Source organism: Podospora pseudopauciseta, assembly GCF_035222475.1.
Source record: "Podospora pseudopauciseta strain CBS 411.78 chromosome 7 map unlocalized CBS411.78m_7, whole genome shotgun sequence".
In the NCBI taxonomy this organism is placed as follows: domain Eukaryota; kingdom Fungi; phylum Ascomycota; class Sordariomycetes; order Sordariales; family Podosporaceae; genus Podospora; species Podospora pseudopauciseta.
In genome coordinates, this window is record NW_026946667.1 from 2296510 (window position 1) to 2316592 (window position 20083).

At 53.7% G+C, this 20083-nt stretch overlaps 9 protein-coding genes across 9 annotated transcripts; 4 read left to right on the plus strand and 5 right to left on the minus strand.

The window, feature by feature from the left end:
* Positions 1-978: 978 nt before the first annotated feature.
* Positions 979-2768, minus strand: QC763_709940 (uncharacterized protein; the record flags this gene model as incomplete). Its single annotated transcript, XM_062915984.1, has 4 exons — positions 979-1839; positions 1914-2506; positions 2612-2644; positions 2765-2768. The coding sequence occupies 4 exons, from the start codon at positions 2766-2768 to the stop codon at positions 979-981; spliced, it is 1491 nt and encodes a 496-aa protein (XP_062761994.1).
* Positions 2769-4390: 1622 nt separating this feature from the next.
* DLD2 (D-lactate ferricytochrome c oxidoreductase) lies at positions 4391-6293 on the minus strand (the record flags this gene model as incomplete). The annotated part of the gene is made up of 2 exons (XM_062915985.1): positions 4484-6293; positions 4391-4423 (listed from the first exon to the last, which is right to left on the minus strand). Exons 1-2 carry the CDS (start codon positions 6095-6097, stop codon positions 4391-4393), a joined length of 1647 nt encoding a protein of 548 aa, XP_062761995.1. The 5' UTR covers positions 6098-6293.
* Positions 6294-6468: 175 nt separating this feature from the next.
* PRE6 (Proteasome subunit alpha type-4) lies at positions 6469-7814 on the plus strand. The gene is made up of 3 exons (XM_062915986.1): positions 6469-6663; positions 6818-7265; positions 7322-7814. The coding sequence occupies exons 1-3, from the start codon at positions 6633-6635 to the stop codon at positions 7647-7649; spliced, it is 807 nt and encodes a 268-aa protein (XP_062761996.1). The 5' UTR covers positions 6469-6632; the 3' UTR covers positions 7650-7814.
* Positions 7815-8691, minus strand: QC763_709970 (uncharacterized protein). The gene is made up of 2 exons (XM_062915987.1): positions 8379-8691; positions 7815-8283 (listed from the first exon to the last, which is right to left on the minus strand). The coding sequence occupies exons 1-2, from the start codon at positions 8381-8383 to the stop codon at positions 7917-7919; spliced, it is 372 nt and encodes a 123-aa protein (XP_062761997.1). The 5' UTR covers positions 8384-8691; the 3' UTR covers positions 7815-7916.
* Positions 8692-9179: 488 nt separating this feature from the next.
* On the plus strand, positions 9180-11759 carry SSL2 (DNA repair helicase RAD25; the record flags this gene model as incomplete). Its single annotated transcript, XM_062915988.1, has 1 exon — positions 9180-11759. The coding sequence occupies one exon, from the start codon at positions 9180-9182 to the stop codon at positions 11757-11759; it is 2580 nt and encodes an 859-aa protein (XP_062761998.1).
* Positions 11760-12372: 613 nt separating this feature from the next.
* On the minus strand, positions 12373-13949 carry PRO3 (delta 1-pyrroline-5-carboxylate reductase). Its single transcript, XM_062915989.1, has 2 exons — positions 13758-13949; positions 12373-13701 (listed from the first exon to the last, which is right to left on the minus strand). Exons 1-2 carry the CDS (start codon positions 13813-13815, stop codon positions 12770-12772), a joined length of 990 nt encoding a protein of 329 aa, XP_062761999.1. The 5' UTR covers positions 13816-13949; the 3' UTR covers positions 12373-12769.
* A 200-nt stretch (positions 13950-14149) lies between these two features.
* Positions 14150-15780, plus strand: QC763_710010 (uncharacterized protein). The gene is made up of 2 exons (XM_062915991.1): positions 14150-14819; positions 14874-15780. The coding sequence occupies exons 1-2, from the start codon at positions 14367-14369 to the stop codon at positions 15513-15515; spliced, it is 1095 nt and encodes a 364-aa protein (XP_062762000.1). The 5' UTR covers positions 14150-14366; the 3' UTR covers positions 15516-15780.
* A 194-nt stretch (positions 15781-15974) lies between these two features.
* On the minus strand, positions 15975-17830 carry HAT1 (histone acetyltransferase 1; the record flags this gene model as incomplete). Its single annotated transcript, XM_062915992.1, has 2 exons — positions 17530-17830; positions 15975-17461 (listed from the first exon to the last, which is right to left on the minus strand). The coding sequence occupies exons 1-2, from the start codon at positions 17549-17551 to the stop codon at positions 15975-15977; spliced, it is 1509 nt and encodes a 502-aa protein (XP_062762001.1). The 5' UTR covers positions 17552-17830.
* QC763_710030 (uncharacterized protein) lies at positions 17716-20016 on the plus strand. The gene is made up of 3 exons (XM_062915993.1): positions 17716-18315; positions 18399-18415; positions 18486-20016. Exons 1-3 carry the CDS (start codon positions 18283-18285, stop codon positions 19474-19476), a joined length of 1041 nt encoding a protein of 346 aa, XP_062762002.1. The 5' UTR covers positions 17716-18282; the 3' UTR covers positions 19477-20016.
* Positions 20017-20083: the final 67 nt, after the last annotated feature.

Consider the following 20083-nt stretch of genomic DNA (forward strand, 5'->3'; position numbering starts at 1 on the left):
GAAGACCGAACAGCAAGTACGAGCTGAACGAGATTCGGAACACTCCTTGTTCTGGAATAAAGAGTTGCGGTTGCGTAGGTTATGTGTGATTGGAGCGAAGGTTCAGCTGGCACTTGTACACTCTCTCTTGGCGCAGGGGACTGTAGGCAAAGTAGCAGCTTGTAACCAGTTTGGGAGATACCCTGGATGTAAACTTGACATCGGTCTTTTTGGAGGTGGCTCTGCCAGGAGAGTTTGATTTTGAGAAGAGTAGGATCTGCAGTATTATTATTGAGACATTTGCAGGTCAGATCCGCTTAAGAGTTTGCCTGAGAGTGATCCTGGACATGCTGCTGATGTCAGCTGTGATGAAAGGGTAAGGCGAGTGAGACGATTCCATGACAAGTAGCTAAAGTTTTCATGATAATTCACCTGTGAGAAAGTAGAGAGATATTACCTTGACCTAAACACTTGACTCTCAATATAATATATCTTAAGCCGTCTCAATGTTGATGTATGCCATACATCATCTAAAATCTATTTACCACCCAACCAAACCCAAAGTCTCTGGAAGAAAATAAACGAAAAGGCAAAGAAAAAGAATGCAACGTATAACAACAAAAGCAGTCAGAAGCGTCCGAAAGCCCAAACCGGATATCAGTATATATACCGAAGAAAAGAAGAACAGAACCCCCACTCGTCCAGTAAAGGAATACCCTCTCTAGTACAGCCCCAACTCAGTCCCGCTGTATTCTTTTTCTCCCCTCTCTCTCTCTCTCTCTCTCTCTCTCTCTCTCTCTCTCTCTCTCTCTCTCTCTCTCTCTCTCTCTCTCTCTCTCTCTCTCTCTCTCTCTCTCTCTCTCTCTCTCTCTCTCTCTCTATATATATCTCTATACAAATCCCATTTCCCTCTCAAAAACTCACATAATCAACCCACCCCCTCCCCCCAACAACCTCCCCAATATCCCTCCCCTTCCTTGCACCCTCTCCCTCAACCCCTCACCCACCCCATCTCCAACCTCCCGTCCCCGCCAACCATAACCCCTCATCCCACCCCGTCATCATCCCCGGCAGCTCACCATAAAACCAGTCCAGAACCTCAACAACCCACCCCACCAAATCCGGCTGCGCAGCCCCCTGCAAAACCCAATATCCCCCCCGACAGACACTCTCCGCCACCCCCCTTGTCTCCTTCCACCCCCACCTCATCGGGTCAACGCCCGCTAGCTTCCCGGATAAAGTAACTTCCACCCCTATTGGGCCGTCGATTACCGCCTCAAACAAAACCCAATACAGCCTCCACATCTTCGGCCAAAGCAGCACCAACCCCGACCAGTAAAACAACAACCCAAGCCCAGTCTGTGTATCTCTAAAAGCAAACGTTTCCATAAACGGAATCTCCGGTTGGTATGGCAGGGTGGCAGGGTCCGCTATCCAGAATGCTGACCGAGAGAGGGAGGTGAACCATGCTGAAAGTCGGAGTTCAATATCCATCATGTTTGACAAGAGGTCTTGGGCAAGTAACCGGCGGGAGAGGGTGGGGGGGGTGTCAGGGGAGGTGATGTTGTTGAATCTGGCGAACAAGGCCGGGAGGAGGGATAGGAGGGACAAGAGATTGTCGAGCGGGGATGGGGGGTGGGATTCGTAGGGTGTGGTTTGCCATTCTGGACTTGACAAAAAGGTTGGCGTGGAGGAGAGGAGGGCCGTCCAAATTGCTGCTGGGCGGTAGATGCGAGCGAAGAAGTGGTGGTTTGGAAACTGACGAAACCCGGAGGGGCCGAGGCGGCGGACGGTGGAGGTTTGGAGGGAGGGGTCTTTCCATGGTGGGAGGGTGGGGTTGTATGTGATGGAGTTGTTGTGCTAGACGTCACATCACGGGTTAGAATGGGGGAGGGGAGGGGAGGGGAGGGGAGGGGAGAAAAAGGGGCAAATACCTCGTAGAGAAACATGAATATACTATCCGTCTGCGTTCCTCGACCTCCTCGGGATTCGCTCGGTGGTGCGAGGTGGACCATACACTGCGAGAACAGCTGGAAATCGTCCTCCCCGGGGTAGGGCGTCAGATCAGGGGATTGGTAAGTAGGAAACGACACAAAGATTGTCCGGTTTTGTTCCCCCTCGTCTTCATCGGTGGCGTAGGCTCTGGTCACTGAGCCTAGTGGTGTGAAAAGGGCCGCGATCTGGACTTGAAAGGTTTGTCCTCCGCAAGAGACTGAAATCAAGTCATCCCATGCCGGCCGAAAGGGCGTGTTGGCTACGAGCTGGAAGCTGCCGGTGTCGTCGCTTCGTTTGGATGACGACTGCTTTCCGCTGCTCTTTTTGGATTTGACCACCCGGGGAGGGTGCGAGGAACACCGCCCTTGGTCTTCGATAGTGCCGATGATGAATACCGTCTCGCGCTCGTAGCCGGCGCATTCTCGGCCGCTGTCGAGGCATTTTCTGCAGAGAGGGCGCTCGTTGTCACACTGGAGATGCTGGGTTAGTTTCTGAGACTCTTCCAGAAGATGATGGTCATCCTCGAGGTTAGCTATATGGAAGAAATTACCTTGACTCGACGAACTCGGCAAGCTAGATATCACCGTCAGCTATGACTCCTCCCATTTAAACCCGACAGCTTGGACGCCAGACTTACTGTTGCAGCCTTTGTACTTTCCTGGAACTCCGACTGTACCGGGGATAGTCAGCAAGATATCTCCCTGTGTGGACAAGGACAGTACCGTAACTACCCAACAGCCCGTGCTAGGGCCAGTGACGTCTTGCCACAAGGAGAAGTAAGAAAACTCACCCATATTGATGACTATCGGCTTAGTAGGTATATATGCAGCGACGACTCGGCAGACTGAAACGGCAATAACGACAAAATCAGACAAGACAGATGCTCATAGTGGTGTGTTCCGCGGCCCATTTGTACTTATTCTCCCCCCTATGGTTTGCCTTCAGGTAACTCATCCATCAAGGGGGGGGGTTCAGAAAACAAGCCACGCAATACACCTTTCTTCGTAATCTTCTTGTTGGCTCCAGAATAAACAGGATGATGGGTGATGGGTACACTCTTCGATCCAACAGGTCACTCTTCTAGTACCCGACGCCGTGCGGCTCATATCGTTGGGTGGTGACTTGGATCGGCACTGCCGTTGGGAAGGGAGAGGGGGGGTCAACTAGGTACTAAAACATCAAAGACCTGCGACTGGGCTACCGTACATGACCTGCAGGTAACTCGTGAAAGATATCTTCAAGTTGGGAAAGCGCGGTTCTTTAGTAACTTTTATTTTCTTGTTGGATCTTGGAGAGTTCCTAACCAAACGGCGTCTACCTTGGCACTCACCACGACCACATGGTGGTAGGCTGAGATCAACACCCTCCTCCCTCTCTTCGCTTTTTCCAACACCCCCCACCCCCTCCTAGCTCGAGAGGCAAGGCACGTCATAGAAGGCCTGGTGGAAAGAAAGAACGTTGATGCTAGCTGCATGGGGTCATCTGGTGAGAACACGAGCATGCCCCGTTGGCGTTGAGTCGCAGTCGCGGTATGCGGACCCACGCAGTAAGAACTCACTTGCTTTCGGAGTCGGACTCAAAGAAACAATAAGATTGGAACTGACCAGCCGTCATGTGTGGTCTCCCAAACGAGCGGGAGGGAGGGCACTTGGCCAGTTCCAGCCGTACTCCACTAAGAGACAGGTATACTCGGCCGAGGCTTGAACGAGAACGAGAAGTCATAGGGCATAGGGCTGAGCACACGGGCGTTGCAGCATGGGGCATGATGGGATGGTTAGGTGAAGAAGGCGCGCAAGCATGTTCGGGACGCAGGCTGAGGTGGCTGACGAGGGGGGACGGTAAGTGGTAAGCCAGCGACAGTTCCATTGGACGAATTGGCTATTGGCCGACTACCAAGTTTGGCATGCGGCGCAGGCGGGAGCTCCATAGGAGGCCATACATGATCCAATCCAATTATCGCAACCGAACCAATGAAACCAACGAGAAGCGCCAACTGCTCCCCGATGAAGGCATCGCATATCATGGGGCACTGGGCATCTGGAGAGAAACTCGCCGACTGCCTTGAAGGGAGCCGCGAGGGAGCACGCTGCAGTTTAGGTAGGTAGGTAGCCTTCGGCGTGTGATGTCGAGATATCCACAGATGGTGTGCACAGGCTGACTCAGTTTAAGCATCTTTTGAACCTTGCATCATCCACACGGAACAGTTCCGGAATTCGGGTTTCAACTCCGTCATATTAGAGACGACCGTCGACTTTGCCGCGTCGCCGGAAATTTGGGGCCAGCCGCTGTCGAAACTTATGTACAAGAACGGTAGGAGGTATCATCAGCGTCGTGGTAGCTTACCAATTAGCACAGCCGTTGTCATGCTGTTGGTAGTGTTGCGTCTCGGATATTGGCGTGTGCAAGAAATACCTTCTCACAGGTACTTGTATGGGTTGAGGATACCGTTCTATCGCCTAGGTCAGCCTTGGCTGCCACAAAGTCTGGGGAAAGAGAGAAAAGATCCTACCGGGTCAAACGTGTTCTTGATGTTCTTCATCAGGCCAACCATGGTCGGGTTGCGGCTGTAGCCGATGTACTTCTTCTTCATGAGGCCAAGCCCATGCTCGGCGCTGATGCTGCCCTGCCTTTCCGCAATCCACTCATAGACATATGGTTCCAGCACTTTTTCCACCCGCTCGTCGAACCGCCGCGTGGACACATTGAGGTGCAGATTGGCATCGCCCATGTGGCCGTACCCGACGACCGCTCTGACAGGGAACTCGTCCGTGTCGCCAAGCAGACCAGCGGCGTCGATCCGGGCCTTGACGTCCTCGACCATCTGATAGAGTTCTTTCAGGGGAATCGAAACGTCGTATTTGTACACGCCGCCGAGATGGCCCAGCGCCTCGGTGATACCCTCACGCCATGTCCACAACGACCTGATCTGTGTCTCGTTCTCGGCAAGCGTTCCATCAGCCACAATGCCCTTTTCCATGACGTCCTCCAGGAATGACTGAAGCTTCTCTGCGTCGTGTTCGGCGTTGGAACCGCTGGTCTCGATCAAGCAGTAGAAGGGATACTTTTCCTCCAATGGGCTCTTGTTGCCTGTGACATCTCGTACCAGCTGCTGACTGCCCTCGTCCATCAGCTCGAAAGCTGAAAGAATCTCGCCCAGCTGACCCTTGGCTTCACGGAAAGCCTGTTGGGCCAGCTCGTAGGACTCAATGCCGAACAAGGCCACGTTCTGGGCCGCCGACCGCTGGGGACATTGGATCGAGACCTTGGTGATGATGCCGATGGTGCCCTCAGCCCCGATGAACAGCTGCTTCAGATCGTAGCCAGTGTTGTTCTTGCGAAGCTTGCAGAGGTCGTCCACAATGGTGCCGTCGGCCAGAACGGCCTCAATGCCCAGGGTGGTGCCGTGCAAGCTCCCGTAGCGGAGAAGACGCAAGCCTCCGGCGTTGGTAGCCAAGTTTCCTCCGATGTGGCATGAGCCCTTGGCCCCGAGATCCAAGGGGAAGATATAGCCCTTGCTCGCCAGAAACTGATCCGCCACTTCCAGAATAGTTCCCGCCTCTGCCACCAAGATGCCGCTGACCTCGTCGAACTCGATAATCTTGTTCATGCGGCTCATGTTGATGACAATCTCGTCAAAGACCGGAACAGAACCGCCAACCAGACCGGTGTTGCCACCCTGAGGTACCACGGCCAACATGTTGTCATTGCAGTACTTGAGGATCTTGCTGACCTCTTCCGTGGTACCCGGCTTGAGCACCAACCTGCAGTGGCCGCGATATTTGTTCATCCAATCACTGTTGAAGGGGGCGATGTCGTCGGCAGCGTCGCTTGTCACACCGTCAACCACGGCAGACTCACTTCCCAGTACGTCCTTGAAGAACTTGACATGTTCTGGGGTGACTTGGGCGAATCTCGAGTCTCGTTGGATGTCGGGGTACTTTTCACTGGTGAGCTCGCCCTTTTGGGACACGGCTGTCGGTTGGAAAAGTCTTGGCCTCGATGTGCTGATGTGTCTGACGGTATGGCGGGAGAGGGACTGCCTCAGGAGTGGTTGTCTGCTCACTTCTGTGGTGGATCTGGCGAGCCTTCTCAAGACGGGCGTTAACTGGCAACGGGCGGCCATTGTGAGCTTGTTAGGTAGATATCCAACTTTTTTTCTCAGCTGAACAGAAATTCGGGAGGAAAGCTGGATCTATATGGTGCGCCCGGCAGAGGAACTGATTATAAACTGAGCGCCTGTCTCGTCCAAGACCGTGGGTTGGGGGCCGATATATAACAGAGAGTATGACTTCAACTTTGAGATTTCAATGAGAGCAGCGACATCGGTTCACACACTGTTAAAACAGCCGGCCCGCCTAAACCCCGCTGCCAGCTGCAACTGACTTTCAGCGGCAGCAGCTGCCCCACGAGAACACTGAGAGAATATGGCTTGGCAGAATGGTCTGTGCTTCCCCTCTTGGAGCTGGGCTGGGGGGAGCTGTCAGCCTCAAGCTCGTCGTCACAGCTGTGGTAGCCTGCCCTTCCAAACCAAAGCCAACATCAACCACCACGACCTCGAATTCCACTGCCCAACCCCACTGCCCGAATTGCCATCTAAATCCCCGAACCAGTACTCGAACCTCCAGACTTAACATCCAAACCCCTAGAAATCTACAATCATGGCATCGGGCTACGATAGAGCGCTCTCAGGTACGTGTTACCTCCCATCCAACCCCAACACCACCACCAATTCCCCACATCCTTGCTTGCAGCCATCACTAACAACCCTTACCACGTACAGTCTTCAGGTACCTTTCCAACCACCACCACCCTCTCTCCTCAAATCCAAACTAACCCCCCCCCCTCCCCAGTCCCGACGGCCACGTCTTCCAAGTCGAATACGCCGGCGAGGCCGTCAAGCGAGGAACCTGCGCCGTAGGCGTCAAAGGCCAAGATGTCGTCGTCCTCGGCTGCGAGAAGCGCTCGGCCATGAAGCTCCAAGACACCCGCATCACCCCCTCTAAGATTGGCCTCATCGACACGCACGTCTGCCTCGCCTTTGCCGGCCTCAACGCCGACGCCCGCATCCTCGTCGACAAGGCCCGGTTAGAGGCCCAGTCCCACAGGCTCAACCTCGAGGACCCCGTCACGATCGAGTACATCACCAAGTACGTTGCCGGAGTGCAGCAGCGGTACACACAGAGCGGTGGCGTGAGACCTTTTGGCATCTCCACGTTGATTGTGGGGTTTGATAAGGGGAGTGAGGTGCCGAGGTTGTATCAGACGGAGCCGTCGGGGATCTATTCTGCTTGGTAAGGTTTTTTGGTTCTGGGATTTTGGGGTAGAAGGATGCTGATACCCATTCAAGGAAAGCGAATGCCATCGGCCGTTCCAGCAAGACAGTCCGCGAGTTCCTCGAGCGCAACTACAAGGAGGATATGGACCGGGAAGCCACTGTTAGACTCGCCATCAAGTCTTTGTTGGAGGTGGTGCAAACTGGCGCCAAGAATATCGAGATTGCCATCATGGCGCCTGGCAAGACGTTGGAGTTGCTGCCGGTGGAGGATATTGAGAATTACGTCAAGAATATCGAGCAGGAGAAGCAAGAAGAGGCGGACAAGAAGAAGAAGGGCCGGACTCCAGGGCAGGGAAGTGCTGCCATATTGACTCGGCAAAAGGATGAGTCTGAGCAGTAGGGTGTTGGTCAAGGAGCCGAGATAGATGGGATGGCGCCTGGCTTTTAGAGCAGAAGCGAGCGCTGGTTGGTTGAGGAATTCAAATGTATGATAATACCACCCACTTGCAGTTCACACGATGAATTCATATCAAAGATGGCAAGACTCCATGCTGTCATCTCCCAGATGTATGTTTTTATTCTTCTTCCATGGGTATCGCAAATCCAGTAAGTAGTAAACGCTCGCTTTGTTTTATATATATGCTTTCTTGGTCTTCTTCCTCCTTACTTAACCCAACTTGTCAACATCGGCATCGGGATCAAACACGGTCGGCCTTTCTTTCTTGGCGGCTACTCTGTCATCCTTGAGCATCCTGGCATCGACCCGGACGTCGTCGGCCTCGACGGTGATGGCGGCCTTGGGGGTGAGGGCGTCGAGGACGAAGTGATTATCGCAGTGGGGGCAGTACTCGTCCGCCTCCTCAAACTCTTTGACGTCCTTGCGGAAGCACTTTTTGCACTTTTTGCAGGCGAAGACCATCTCGAAGGACTGGAGGAGGGGGTGGGTTTGGGATTCGGTGTGGCAGTCTACGCAGTCGAACCATTTCCTGCAACAGGGGGAGCGGATCGAGACTTGGGCGTTTAGAATATGTTTACTGGGATGCGAGCGTTAGCGAGCGAGACCTATGTTGTGATGGGCTGGTTGGGATAAGGTGTGATGGTGTTGTTTGGGGAAATGAGGTGTACGTACCACATGTTGTCAAAAGGGGGTAGTCCTTGCGGTGGTGGTTAAGCTTTTGTTGGTGATTATCGTGAGGCAGTTGGTTCGTGAGATTCGGAGGGTGGGCAAGGATCGGAGATACGGCTTGGCTATCCCGTGGGTTGTCAAATTAGGTATCGGCTTTGGAGGAGCCCTCATCATCATGGTGTAGAACCTTGTAGTAGGTAGTGGGTGGGTGGTGGGGGGGCGTGGCAGAAGCGGTGGAGTGGGGCCGGTGATAAAAGCTTGGCATTATTTATAAGAAGTGTGGGGACATGTACCTTCATTACGTGGGGCTTCTACAGGGCAAGAGACGGATGCGCTCCAGGAACTGTGCATGAGAAGATCTAGGTTTGGAACCAACAGACGGAGCTTCTAGAATGGGGCTGTTGGTGTGTAAGAGGGATGTTGTTGGTCGGTTGGTGGTTTGGGGCTTAAGTCAGATTTGTAGTGAATATTTTACTTTGTAGAGACCAGTGAAGAGGTACCCGGGAAGTGGGTGAACAGGTACCGGTGGTCGGGACTCGGGAGCGCACCGTGCACGTGGAAGGGGCTGTGGGAAGAACTGCACTGTGGGGCTTTGCAAGGCACACCCTTGGATTAGTCAACCAACAGGCAACCAACCCGCAGCCACTATGTCAGAGCGCCGTTTCAACTCTTGCCATTGAACTTTTAACTTCTCTTTCTCACCACCCAATTGCCACTGACAAAAAAGTCGCTGCCATCCCATCGCCCGGCGTTTGTTTGCGGCAACCTCGCCGCACCCGTACCGATAAGATACATTGGGACAAGATGCCGCCGAAAAGAAAGGCGCCTGGCACTCAGGGTGCGGCGGCGAAAGCTGGTCGCACCTCGGCGCTCTCAACGCCCGGTCCTGGCACGCCGCGCAGTCTTGATAGCTCCATGATGTCCGAGGAGGATGAGGACTTTTTGAACGACGAGGATGTCGATGAGGCTCAGAAGCAGCGCGAGGACATGCTCGCGAAGGAGGCGGACCAGTTCGTGAACAAGTGGGCCCTCACCTCCAAGAATGTGGACGGCGGTGAGGAGGCGGGTCAAAGAACCTACGATGCCGCCTCTCAGTACTTCAAGAAGAGAGACTACTCTCACTACCAGCTCAAGCCCGATCACCAGAACCGCCCGCTCTGGATCGAGCCGGACGGGACCATTGTGTTAGAGCGCTTCAGCCCACTGTCAGAGCAGGCCACAGACTTTCTGATCACCATTGCCGAGCCAAAGTCGCGTCCATCTCTGCTTCACGAGTACCGCATCACAACGCACAGCTTGTATGCCGCTGTGTCGATTGGTCTCAGGCCGCAAGATATCATAAACACGCTCGATCGCTTCCTGAAGACACCGCTGCCTCCCAGGATTCTCAACTTCATTAGCAGTTGTACCCAGAGCTACGGCAAGGTAAAGCTCGTGCTCAAGAACAACAAGTACTTTGTAGAGAGCGTTGATACACAACTGCTTCAGAAGCTGTTGGCTGATCCACAAATTCGTGCAGCCCGCATCTCCGGGACTACTGACATCAGCACCAGCTATGCGCCCACCATGGCCGGCTTGGTCATTCCCGGCACCAAGAACGCTGCCGGCGTCCACCAGGCCGATCTGAAGCAGGGGAATAATCAAAATGGCGAGCAAGGGCAGGCAGGCGCCGAGGCCGATGTCTTTGCTGCCTTGAATGAAGAAGATGATGATGACGAGAAGGAAGCCGTTCACTCTTTTGAGATCTCGGATGCCTCGGTCGAAACGGTGCAGAAACAGTGCCTGGAGATCGGCTTCCCAATCCTCGAAGAGTACGACTTCCGAAACGACAATGTGAACCCTAACCTCGAGATTGACCTCCGGCCCAACACTCTGATCCGGCCGTACCAGGAGAAGAGTCTCAGCAAGATGTTTGGCAACGGCAGAGCCAAGAGCGGTATCATTGTCTTGCCTTGCGGAGCGGGCAAAACGTTGGTGGGTATCACGGCTGCTTGTACCATCAGGAAGGGAGTTATTGTCCTCTGCACGAGTTCTATGTCAGTCGTCCAGTGGCGCCAGGAGTTCCTCAAGTGGTCCAACATCAACCCAGAGGACATCGCTGTCTTCACAGCCGACAGCAAGAACAAGTTCTCGGGGAGTACTGGCATCATTGTCACCACATACTCCATGGTGACCAACTCCAGAGAACGGTCTCACGACAGCAAGAAGATGATGGATTTCCTCAGAGGGCGAGAATGGGGGCTGATGCTCCTCGACGAAGTCCACGTCGTCCCCGCCGATGTCTTCCGCCGCGTCATCTCGTCTATCAAGTCGCACTCTAAGCTTGGTCTCACCGCCACCCTCCTCCGTGAGGATGACAAGATCTCCCATCTCAACTTCCTCATCGGCCCCAAGCTCTATGAGGCCAACTGGATGGAATTATCTCAACAAGGCCACATCGCCAAGGTCCAGTGCGCAGAAGTGTGGTGTTCCATGCCCCCGGAATTCTACGACGAGTATCTCCGCGCCAACTCCCACATGAAGCGCACCCTCTACGCCATGAACCCGAGGAAATTCCAAGCTTGCCAGTACCTGATTAACTATCACGAAGCGCGCGGCGATAAGATCATCGTCTTCTCTGATGAGCTTTACTCTCTCAAACAGTATGCTCTCAAACTCAAAAAGGTCTTCATCTACGGCGGCACCGGCCAGGCGGAGCGCATGCAAGTCCTCGAAAACTTTCAGCACAATCCCGATGTCAACACTCTCTTCTTGTCCAAGATTGGCGACACCTCCCTCGATCTGCCCGAAGCAACCTGTCTCATCCAGATTTCTTCTCATTTCGGCTCCCGCAGGCAAGAGGCCCAGCGTCTCGGCCGTATCCTACGAGCCAAGCGCCGTAACGATGAAGGCTTCAACGCCTTTTTCTACTCTCTGGTATCGAAAGACACCCAAGAGATGTACTACTCCTCCAAGCGCCAGGCCTTCCTCGTTGATCAGGGGTACGCCTTCAAGGTTATCACTCAGTTAGCCAACATCAACGACACGCCCGATCTTGCCTTTGCCACGCCTCAGGAACGCCGGGAGCTTCTTCAACGAACGTTGGTCGACAATGAGAAGGGCTTTGAGCAAGACGCCGAGACTGATGATCTGTTTGGGAAGCCCTCTGGCAGGAGAGGTGCTGGGGGTGCCAGGGGAAGGAAGGCTGGGAACGGGGTTAGGAGGACGGCGGGTACGCTTGGGGAGCTGTCGGGTGGGCAGGATATGGCGTATATTGAGCAGAACAAGGCTGCGAATAAGGGGTTGAAGGGCAAGGGGGCGGGGAAAAAGGCGGATGCTGGGGGGCAGAATTCGTTCTTCAAGAAGATTCAGAGGGAGAAGGAGAAGATTAAGGGGGCGAGATAAGGGGCGTGCCCATTGCGGCTTTGCGTTGTAGCAGTGGCTTTTGGCGTTTTGAGACGTTTAGCGAGCAAGGCAAAGGGTGTATTAGATTGTATTTTTTTTTTTGGATCAACAAGATTGACACAGCATCATATCACAAATGGCGTTGGGCTTGGGATGGGGTTGGGCTGGGTGGCTTGCTCCAAGAAGGGGGTATATAGACAGTTTGCCTTTGGCTCTGTTTCGTGAGAACTGCTAATTGCATGACAAATACTTGATGCCATCATGAACTGCATTTGCCTGATGCTCTGGAACATCAAAATTCTACAAAAAAAAAATAAACAAAGAAAACCAGTTAAAAAAAGAAAACCAATTCTAGAGCCATGATCTAAGTCGGGCATAGTGTCTTTGATGTATACACCTGTCAGGGCAAATCTCCCCCCCCTTTCAAAGAGGTAAACAGTCTAATCAAGATCATCCTTTTCAACCCAAGTAGGTATTCTTTCAAACAATGCTCGAAAGTCTAATGAATCTGTGAGAGATCTATACGCCCCCCTCACTGCCTCGGCGAGAACCTCGCACAAACCGAACCCCTTTCCACGAGCAGCCCCAAGATTGACCTCCACCCCTCTACCCACTGATTCCCATCTTTTTGGAGAGAATGATACCCCATCTGAGGCCGCCCTCCCATCCATTGACGCCCCATCTTTTTGAGAATTGTAGCTCCCAGACGACCTCATCTCAAGCTGTCTCCCTCTCATTCTCCCATCCTGCTGGGAATAGTCGCTGTCAAACGGCCTCATGCCATACTCTCCTTCTCTCATCTTCCAATCTGGCAGGCGGTTATTTGAAGAATTCGCCGTCCAAGTCCCATGATTCACCACATCACTCCCCCCACCGAGACTGCTGACAGTTCACACCGGTTCCCCCATTCCCACCGTCCTGCTGGAAGTAATCAGGAGGATACCACGTCCCAACTCACCCAAACCCCCTTATCTGCACCACCCTCATGAGACTTTTCCTCACTCCCCACCCTACTGGAAGTTATTACCAGGAAACCGCGTCCCATTAACCCCCTGCACCCCCTGGCCCAACTGACTAGCCACCACCGTCGCCTCCCTCACAGCCCTAGCAACCGTCCCCCTCACCCTCCCCTCCTCCAGAACCAACAACCCCCCAATGGTACACCCCCCCGGCGTGCTAACCTTATCCCTTAACAACGCAGGGTGATCCCCATTCAGCACCAACCCCGCAGCCCCCTTCATAGTCTGCGCAGCCATCCTCTGCGCCTCCGCCCTCGGCAAACCCATCGCAACAGCCCCGTCAATAGCAGCCTCAAGCATCAACGCGAAAAAAGCCGGCCCTGACCCACACAGCGAAGTGCAAACATCCATGTTTGACGGAGGGAGGTAGACCACTTCGCCAATCCGCTTGAAAATCCAGGTAACCGTCCCCATCGTCTCGGGGTCAAGAGGGGGGTTGCTGATTCCGATGACGGTCATGCTTTCCCTGATGAGGGAGGCAGTGTTTGGCATTGCGCGGACGATTTGGCAGTTTACGGGCTGGCCGCCGTTGGCGGTGGTGAGGGTTTGGGAGAGCTGGGTTTCGGTTACGCCGGCGAGGATGGAGATGAGGAGTTTACCACTGAGGGAGGGGGCGAGGGAGGGTTCGGAGAGGAGTTCGTTGACCATGTAGGGTTTGCAGGCCAGGAGGATGATGTCGGCGGATTGGACGGCGGGGAGGTTGGAGTTTGTGAGGATTGTTACCGGGGTGGTGTAGGAGGAGAAGGCGGTCTTGAGCTTTTTGGCGGATTCGGGACGCTTGACGCAGGCAATGAATTTGGAGGGGAGGCGGGGGGTGGTGGTTGTTTCGTAGAGGGGGGTGGAGGTGCCGGAGGGGGTGGGGGAGGTGGATTTCTCGTCGAGGGAGGCGAGGATGCCGGAGAGGATTGCTATGCCCATTGTTCCTGGGGGGAAAGTTAGTTATGTGAGTGGTGGGAAGGGGGGTGAGGGGGGGACATACCGCAGCCGATGACGGCCATGGTGAGCTCGGGGGAGCTGGTGGTTTGAGAAGCGCTCATTGTATTGTGTAGTTGGGTTTAGATGTGTAGTATAAATGTGAGATTGACCGATAGGTTATGTGAGTTGAGATGTGCTCACAGAAAACTTGTGCCAAAGTTCGGAATGAGATGTGAAAGAAGAAGGTGCGTGTAAGTTGCTGCGTTTGAAGACTCACTCAACTTTTGTGGACACTCTTGTGACGGAGAGGGGCAATTTTGATAATATAACAGACAGAAGAAAAGGAAAGAGCAACATGAACACACACTAATAAATCACGGGCAACAGCTGACCATTTTTTTTTATTTATTTATTTATATATTTTTTTTTCATTTTGCTTGTTTCTATCATTTATCACACCGAACTCTCATCACCAAACCCATCACAACTCATCTTCCACACCCTTTTCTTGTGTCACCAACATCTTTTTCTCAAAATTCCAAAACCATTTCCCAGGGTCCAAGTGGCCAAAAACTCACCCCACTATCCCCCGCCACAACCCTCACCGCCTACCCAAAAAGCGCCTAGATTACCTGTATCCCCAGGGCGGTGGTGCACGAGCCATCACTAGGTAATGGACGACTCTCACAAGCCTCCAATTGCCCATCAAGGTCCAGCAGCTCAACAACCACCATCATCTTCAAATACAACTGTGCCAAGACAGCAACCACAAAACCCACAACCAGAACGTGCCGTCGCTGGTCATGGTCCAAAAGTCAATATTACCCCCAACAATACAAAATGGTCCAAAAACAATAGCCAAAAACTAAAAAACCTTTCCAACTACATCAACAACAACAATTCAACCGGCACAAACCATCATCATCATCATCATCATCATCATCATCACCACCATCACTCCACCAAAAAAATGGCCGACCCCTTCGAAGTGCGAATGCGCTTCACAAACCAGCTGAGGCAACTCAACGCCTCGGTTACGTCTGCCCAAAAGGCGGCCCAGTTCGCGCTTAAACACCATGAAATGGGGGAGGATTTGCATTCTTGCATTTTGGAGCAGCTTGAAAAGGTCCCTTTACCCTCCGCCCCTTACATCCCCACATCATTACTGACAAAAGGACAGAACAACATGAACACCCGCGCCAACATTATGTACTTTATCGAACACTTCCTCGACCTCGCCCAGAAGGAATCCCACCCTGAATACGTTGTTCTCATGCAGCGGGACATCATCCGCGTCGTTGACGCTGTCGCTCCCGAAGATGGGACCGGGATCGCAAACGTCAAAGTTGCGAGGAAGGTCCTGCAGGCGTTGGCGGCAAAGTCGTTTCTTGATGGGGAGCTGCTGAGTCAGATTGAGGAGGTGTTGAGGGAGAGGTATTCTGCCGCGCAGCAGGATCTGGCGCTCATGTCGTCGCCTACTACTGCTGTTGGGGATGGTGATGTGGGTGGGGGTGGGGGGGTGCCTACGCCGCAGACTAGGGTTTCTATTGGTGGTGGTGGGAAAGGGAAGATGAAGTTGGATAGGAAGCAGGTTGAGCAGAGGATTGAGGAGGATAGGGAGCGGCATAAGAGGCAGAGGGAGGGGATTTGGGCGGTTAGTCCGGAGAATGAGGCCGAGTTGAGCAAGTTGTGGGAGGAGACGAGCGAGCTGGGGGAGGATGATGAGAGGATGTGTGATGAGGAGTGGGAGGAGTGGAAGGAGGCGATGGGGGGTGGGTGTGTGCATTGGGGGGAGAGGACTAATGGAGATCATCACTCATGAGTGTTTGACTGGTGGAGATTTGTTATGGTACGTATGGCGTTTTGGGAAGGGGGAAATAATAACTTGGGAAAACAGCGGGTGTTTGGGGCGTTTATTTTTATTTTGATGGGGAGGAAAAGCAGGATTGGATGGCTGTTGATTAGGTGTGATACCATACCTATAGTGCTTGTGTATATATATATATCTTGTGGGACTTGGAGGTAGGTACAGGCCTCTTTGAAGAAGCGTCTGGGAAAAGAACTGTAGCTTAATTATTGACACGGGGTGCTGTTTTATACCGACTACCTGCCTGCTAGCCTCCCAACACCAAACCAGAAACGCCGCTGTACAATTTACACACAAAAGTAAACGTACAAAAAAAAAAAAAAAAAAAAAAAAGAAAAACCAGAGAAATAATCCGCATGATCCTGGCCAGTTACCAAGCTTTGCTTGCTACCAAATTTACTACTACTACTACTACTACTCCTCCTCCTCCTCCTCATCCTCAGCCCTAGCCTTCTTCCTCACACTCTCCCCATTATCGTCATCATCAACCCCCTCCGTGGTCGCCTTCCTCTTCCCCTTCCCATTCATCGCCACCACCACCCCCTCGCCCTCCTCCATCAGCCTCTGCTCCTGATCCTCCATCTTGACAAGCAACCTCGCATAATCAAACTCAACCCCCTTCACCACCTCCCCCAGCTTCTCCACCCTCTCTTCTAGTTGGAGCTGTCCAAGCGCGTCCCTATTGTGCACGTACAGCCTCTTCTTGAGCATCAACTTCCAGAGCGCGTACTCCTTCTTCTCCGTCGCAGTGGCAACTTTTTTGCTCTCGTCCAGGCCGATGCCCGGACGGACGGACTCTCCCAGCCGGGACATGAGCTGCATTTCCAGGACGCGATAAAACTGCCTCTTTGTAATCTTTGCCTCTTTGCGTACCTTTTCGGCGGCGGCCTCGTCGATAATGTTTTTGGGTACGGGCCCTGTTTTGGGGATCGGGGTGGAGGTGTTGATCTGGAGGGCTTGGAAGGAGGGGAGGGAACGCAAATGGCGGAGGTCGTTGATGTCGCGCATGTCGTCAAAGGCCTCGTTCGGGTCCTCGACGGTGATTTCCTTTGTGGGGGGGTGGGAGAGGTAGGTTTGGTAGACCGTGTGGTAGAGGCGGGAGCCGAGGGAGAGGTGCTGGAAGGGGGGGAGGATGAGGAACTGGGAGATGCGGGAGCGGCAGGGGAGGGTGGTAATGTCGATTGTGGGGGTGCCGAGGGGGAAGTCTTCCTTGATTACGATGGGGTCGTTGATTGGGGAGGGTGAGGAGGTGTTGTCAGAAAGGGGGGTGGTTGGTGGGGTTGGGGGGAGGTGGAGGAAGAAGAAGCGGTAGACGGTGGAGTAGCCGGCGAAGATGTAGGTTGGTTTCTTGTTGGAGGGGTCGGTTTTCTTTTGGTAGAGGAAGAAGACGGTCCAGTGGCCAGCGTCTTTGTCGTCGACGTTGATGGCGGTGCCGCCCTCGATGAAGAGGGGGACGAGGATCTGGATGCGCTTGACGAGCTGCTTGACGGCTGGGTCGGAGAGGGAGCCTTTCCAGACTTCAAAGCGGCCGGCCTTGTTGGTGAAGCTGGTGAGGAGCTCACCGGGGGGTGTCCAGTCGTCGCGGGGCTTGGCAAGTTCGGATTTCCAATCTTTCAGGGGTTGGAAGGCAACCTCGGGGAGGAACTCGGAGAGGACTTCCTTGATGTCGAGGGGTTCGGCGTCACCTATGGCGGGGAACTGCTTGCTGAACTTGATCTGGAGGTTGGGGCGCATATCGGTCGCATTGTAGCGGAGGTTGATTTGGAGGTCTTGGTAGCCAAAGATTTCCTCCTCTTCGCCAAAGATGGGGTATGTGAATCTGGGGTGGAATTTGGACTCTTTGCCATTGGAGCCTGGGGCAACGAGAGAGATCACGAAAGCCTCGTTGGCGGAAGCCGTCCCTAGGTAGGTAAGGAAAGCTGGTTAGTAAATTGATTTGCGTGGAGTGAAGAAAGCTGGAGTAGCTTACAGGCGCCGTCGTCGTCGGCCATGGTGGTGATGCGGCTGGCGGTTGCTATAGGATGTATGCGGCTGGTATGCAGCTGGTAAGCAAAACAAAGCTCTGCGGCTGGTGAGGTTGTGCTGCTTGAATGCGACAACAAAAGCTTCAAGTCGTCGACGTGAAAGTGGTTCGCGACGCGCTCTAATCGTACGGCGCGTTCCACTGCGACGGTTTAATTGAAAGCTCGGGCCACCTTTGACATCCTTGCTGCCACTTGAGCTCCAACTGGCAACATTCACAACGTTCACAACTAGGTGAATAACAAGAGACTGTACGAAGTCCATGTGTTCACTGGCTACCCGATACCACAATACCCCTCATTCACACTGTCTAACCGAGATAACCCATCCTCTCCTCCTCGCAGTTCCTCGCAGTTTCCTCGCATTCTGCAATAACCAGCCCTTCCCAATCAAGACTTCCACTAGGGGTTCTCACCTCAATCTGTACAAGCCTAACTCAATCCAGCCAAGCGTAACGGGCTGGCGGGGCCGTCTTGCGCATCTTGCGGCCAGATCGTCCGCCATTGATCGCCAACCTTTTTGCGCTTGCGACGACACCACCGTTATCTTTTTCTGTGCGGCCATCGCAAATTTGGTGGTTGGGCCCGTCTTGACCCTCATGAATCGACAAAGGGGTCTTTTCCGCTCTCCTCCTGCTCCCCCCGTCAAATAATAGATATACCTATTCAATTTCAAATATCTACCTGCCTGGTGCCCCATCATGAGTGGCTTAATCTTCCTCGTCGTGACCTCGGTAAGTTTGATGATGCGCCAGCCACCCCTCCCCGCGGCGATTTGTAAGACAACGGGCTAACTCACTGTTTCTCGTTTCCATAGGTGGTCATGGCCGTGGCGTATGTTCATCACAACCTTCTTCCTCAAGCCACCATCTAATTGACCCCCCTCTGTTCGCGTTTGTTACAGCTCCTTCCTCGCCGGCGCACTCCCCTTATCCATCAGCCTCACCCAATCCCAACTCCGCTTCGTCGCCTCCCTCGGCGCGGGTCTTTTAGTTGGATCATGCCTTATAGTCATTGTCCCCGAGGGCATAGAAGCCATCGCCTCCGCCTCCTCCGACCATCACCGCGACGATAATGCCCCGCACCGTCACCGTCGCGATGATCCCCCTCAGACCGAAGACGACGAGCTCCCTGCCTTCCACATCGGCCTCTCCCTCATCCTCGGCTTCGCCCTCATGTTCCTCATCGACCGCCTCCCCCGCCATCTAACAGACCGCTTCACCCCTCCCCCCCAATCCCGCCACGTATCCCTCGACAACCTCTCCACTCACCAACCCGATTCCGACCTCGAAGACGAGTCCTTCCTCGGGGGTTTGACACCCTCCCCGAAACAATCACGATCACTAGCAACGACAATAGGACTGGTGATCCACGCGGCAGCAGACGGTGTTGCGATGGGGGCGTCAGCGACAACATCAAACATGAACGTCGGCCTGATCATCTTCTTCGCCATTCTGGTCCACAAGGCCCCCGCGGCGTTTGGGCTTACGTCTACGCTGCTTAAGCAAGGGTTGAGCAAACGAGCGGCGAGGGTGCATCTCATGGTGTTCAGCCTGGCGGCACCGGTGGGGGCGCTGGTGACGTATTTCATGGTGGGCATGCTGGGGGGGGAGCATTTGGAGGGGGAGGAGGGGGGGAAGTGGTGGACGGGGATGCTGCTCTTGTTCAGCGGGGGGACGTTTTTGTATGTGGCTATGCATGCTATGCAGGAGGAGAATTCTTTTGGGGTTGGGGGGCATGATCATGCTGGGCAGGGAGGTGGGGGGGGTTATTCAGAGGCTGGGAATGGGGGGAATAGGAGGGGGGGAAGGTTGGAGTTGAGGGATACTTTGGGAACGGTGGTGGGGATGTTGCTGCCTTTGGCGACGAGGTTTGGGCATCATCATCATCATTAGGGGGAGGGGAGGTGATGTGTGGGTTTTTTTTTTCAGATGGCGTTATTGGGACAAGGGCGGGCTTGGATAGTGATGTTTATTGTTTCTGTGGGATAAAAAGGGGGGTGATGGGTGTGTATGATTATCAGCGTAGCAGTGGGGTTGAACGAAAGGCGTTGTTTTTACTAGGTAAGGGTCTAAATGTACGACTACCACTACCATGCTTGATCATACCAGGTTTCTTTTCCTGGCTTTATCACTGGTATATGGGAATGCATGCTTCCTCGCTCTGGAGACGTAACGTGTGTGTAAGATTTGGACTTCACATCGGTTCGGAAAGCAGGTCTCGAGTCAGGTTGTACAAAGTCGCCCTTTCCTTCCGTACCTTGATTACGGGCCCGAAATAAACCGGCCACATCCATGGAGGAAGGGCCTGTAGGTCCGCAGGGTCAGGGGGAAATCCATACAGGATTCTGAGATGGGTGGCTGAAAATGTTGCTCTTCGAAGCTACTACACTAACAAAGTTGGTGGTGAGGTGGGTGGTGTGGATATGCTTGTGCGTGTGTGCGGGGCGGATGGGCGGGCCTGGGGCTGGGACTGTTGGCCTGCTCCTGGTGGTGGGACGTT

What these genes read in the sequence shown, in the direction of transcription:
- PRE6 (XM_062915986.1), top strand. Translation starts at nt 6,633, where the DNA reads ATGGCATCGGGCTACGATAGAGCGCTCTCAG. An exon ending in CTACGATAGAGCGCTCTCAG is followed by an intron (nt 6,664 to 6,817) that starts GTACGTGTTACC and finishes AACCCCCCCCCC; the next exon opens with TCCCCAGTCCCGACGGCCAC. An exon ending in TCGGGGATCTATTCTGCTTG is followed by an intron (nt 7,266 to 7,321) that starts GTAAGGTTTTTT and finishes TACCCATTCAAG; the next exon opens with GAAAGCGAATGCCATCGGCC.
- PRO3 (XM_062915989.1), bottom strand. Translation starts at nt 13,815, where the DNA reads ATGAGCGCTTCTCAAACCACCAGCTCCCCCGAGCTCACCATGGCCGTC. An exon ending in CATGGCCGTCATCGGCTGCG is followed by an intron (nt 13,702 to 13,757) that starts GTATGTCCCCCC and finishes CTTTCCCCCCAG; the next exon opens with GAACAATGGGCATAGCAATC.
- QC763_710010 (XM_062915991.1), top strand. Translation starts at nt 14,367, where the DNA reads ATGGACGACTCTCACAAGCCTCCAATTGCCCATCAAGGTCCAGCAGCT. An exon ending in TTTTGGAGCAGCTTGAAAAG is followed by an intron (nt 14,820 to 14,873) that starts GTCCCTTTACCC and finishes ACAAAAGGACAG; the next exon opens with AACAACATGAACACCCGCGC.
- QC763_710030 (XM_062915993.1), top strand. Translation starts at nt 18,283, where the DNA reads ATGAGTGGCTTAATCTTCCTCGTCGTGACCTCG.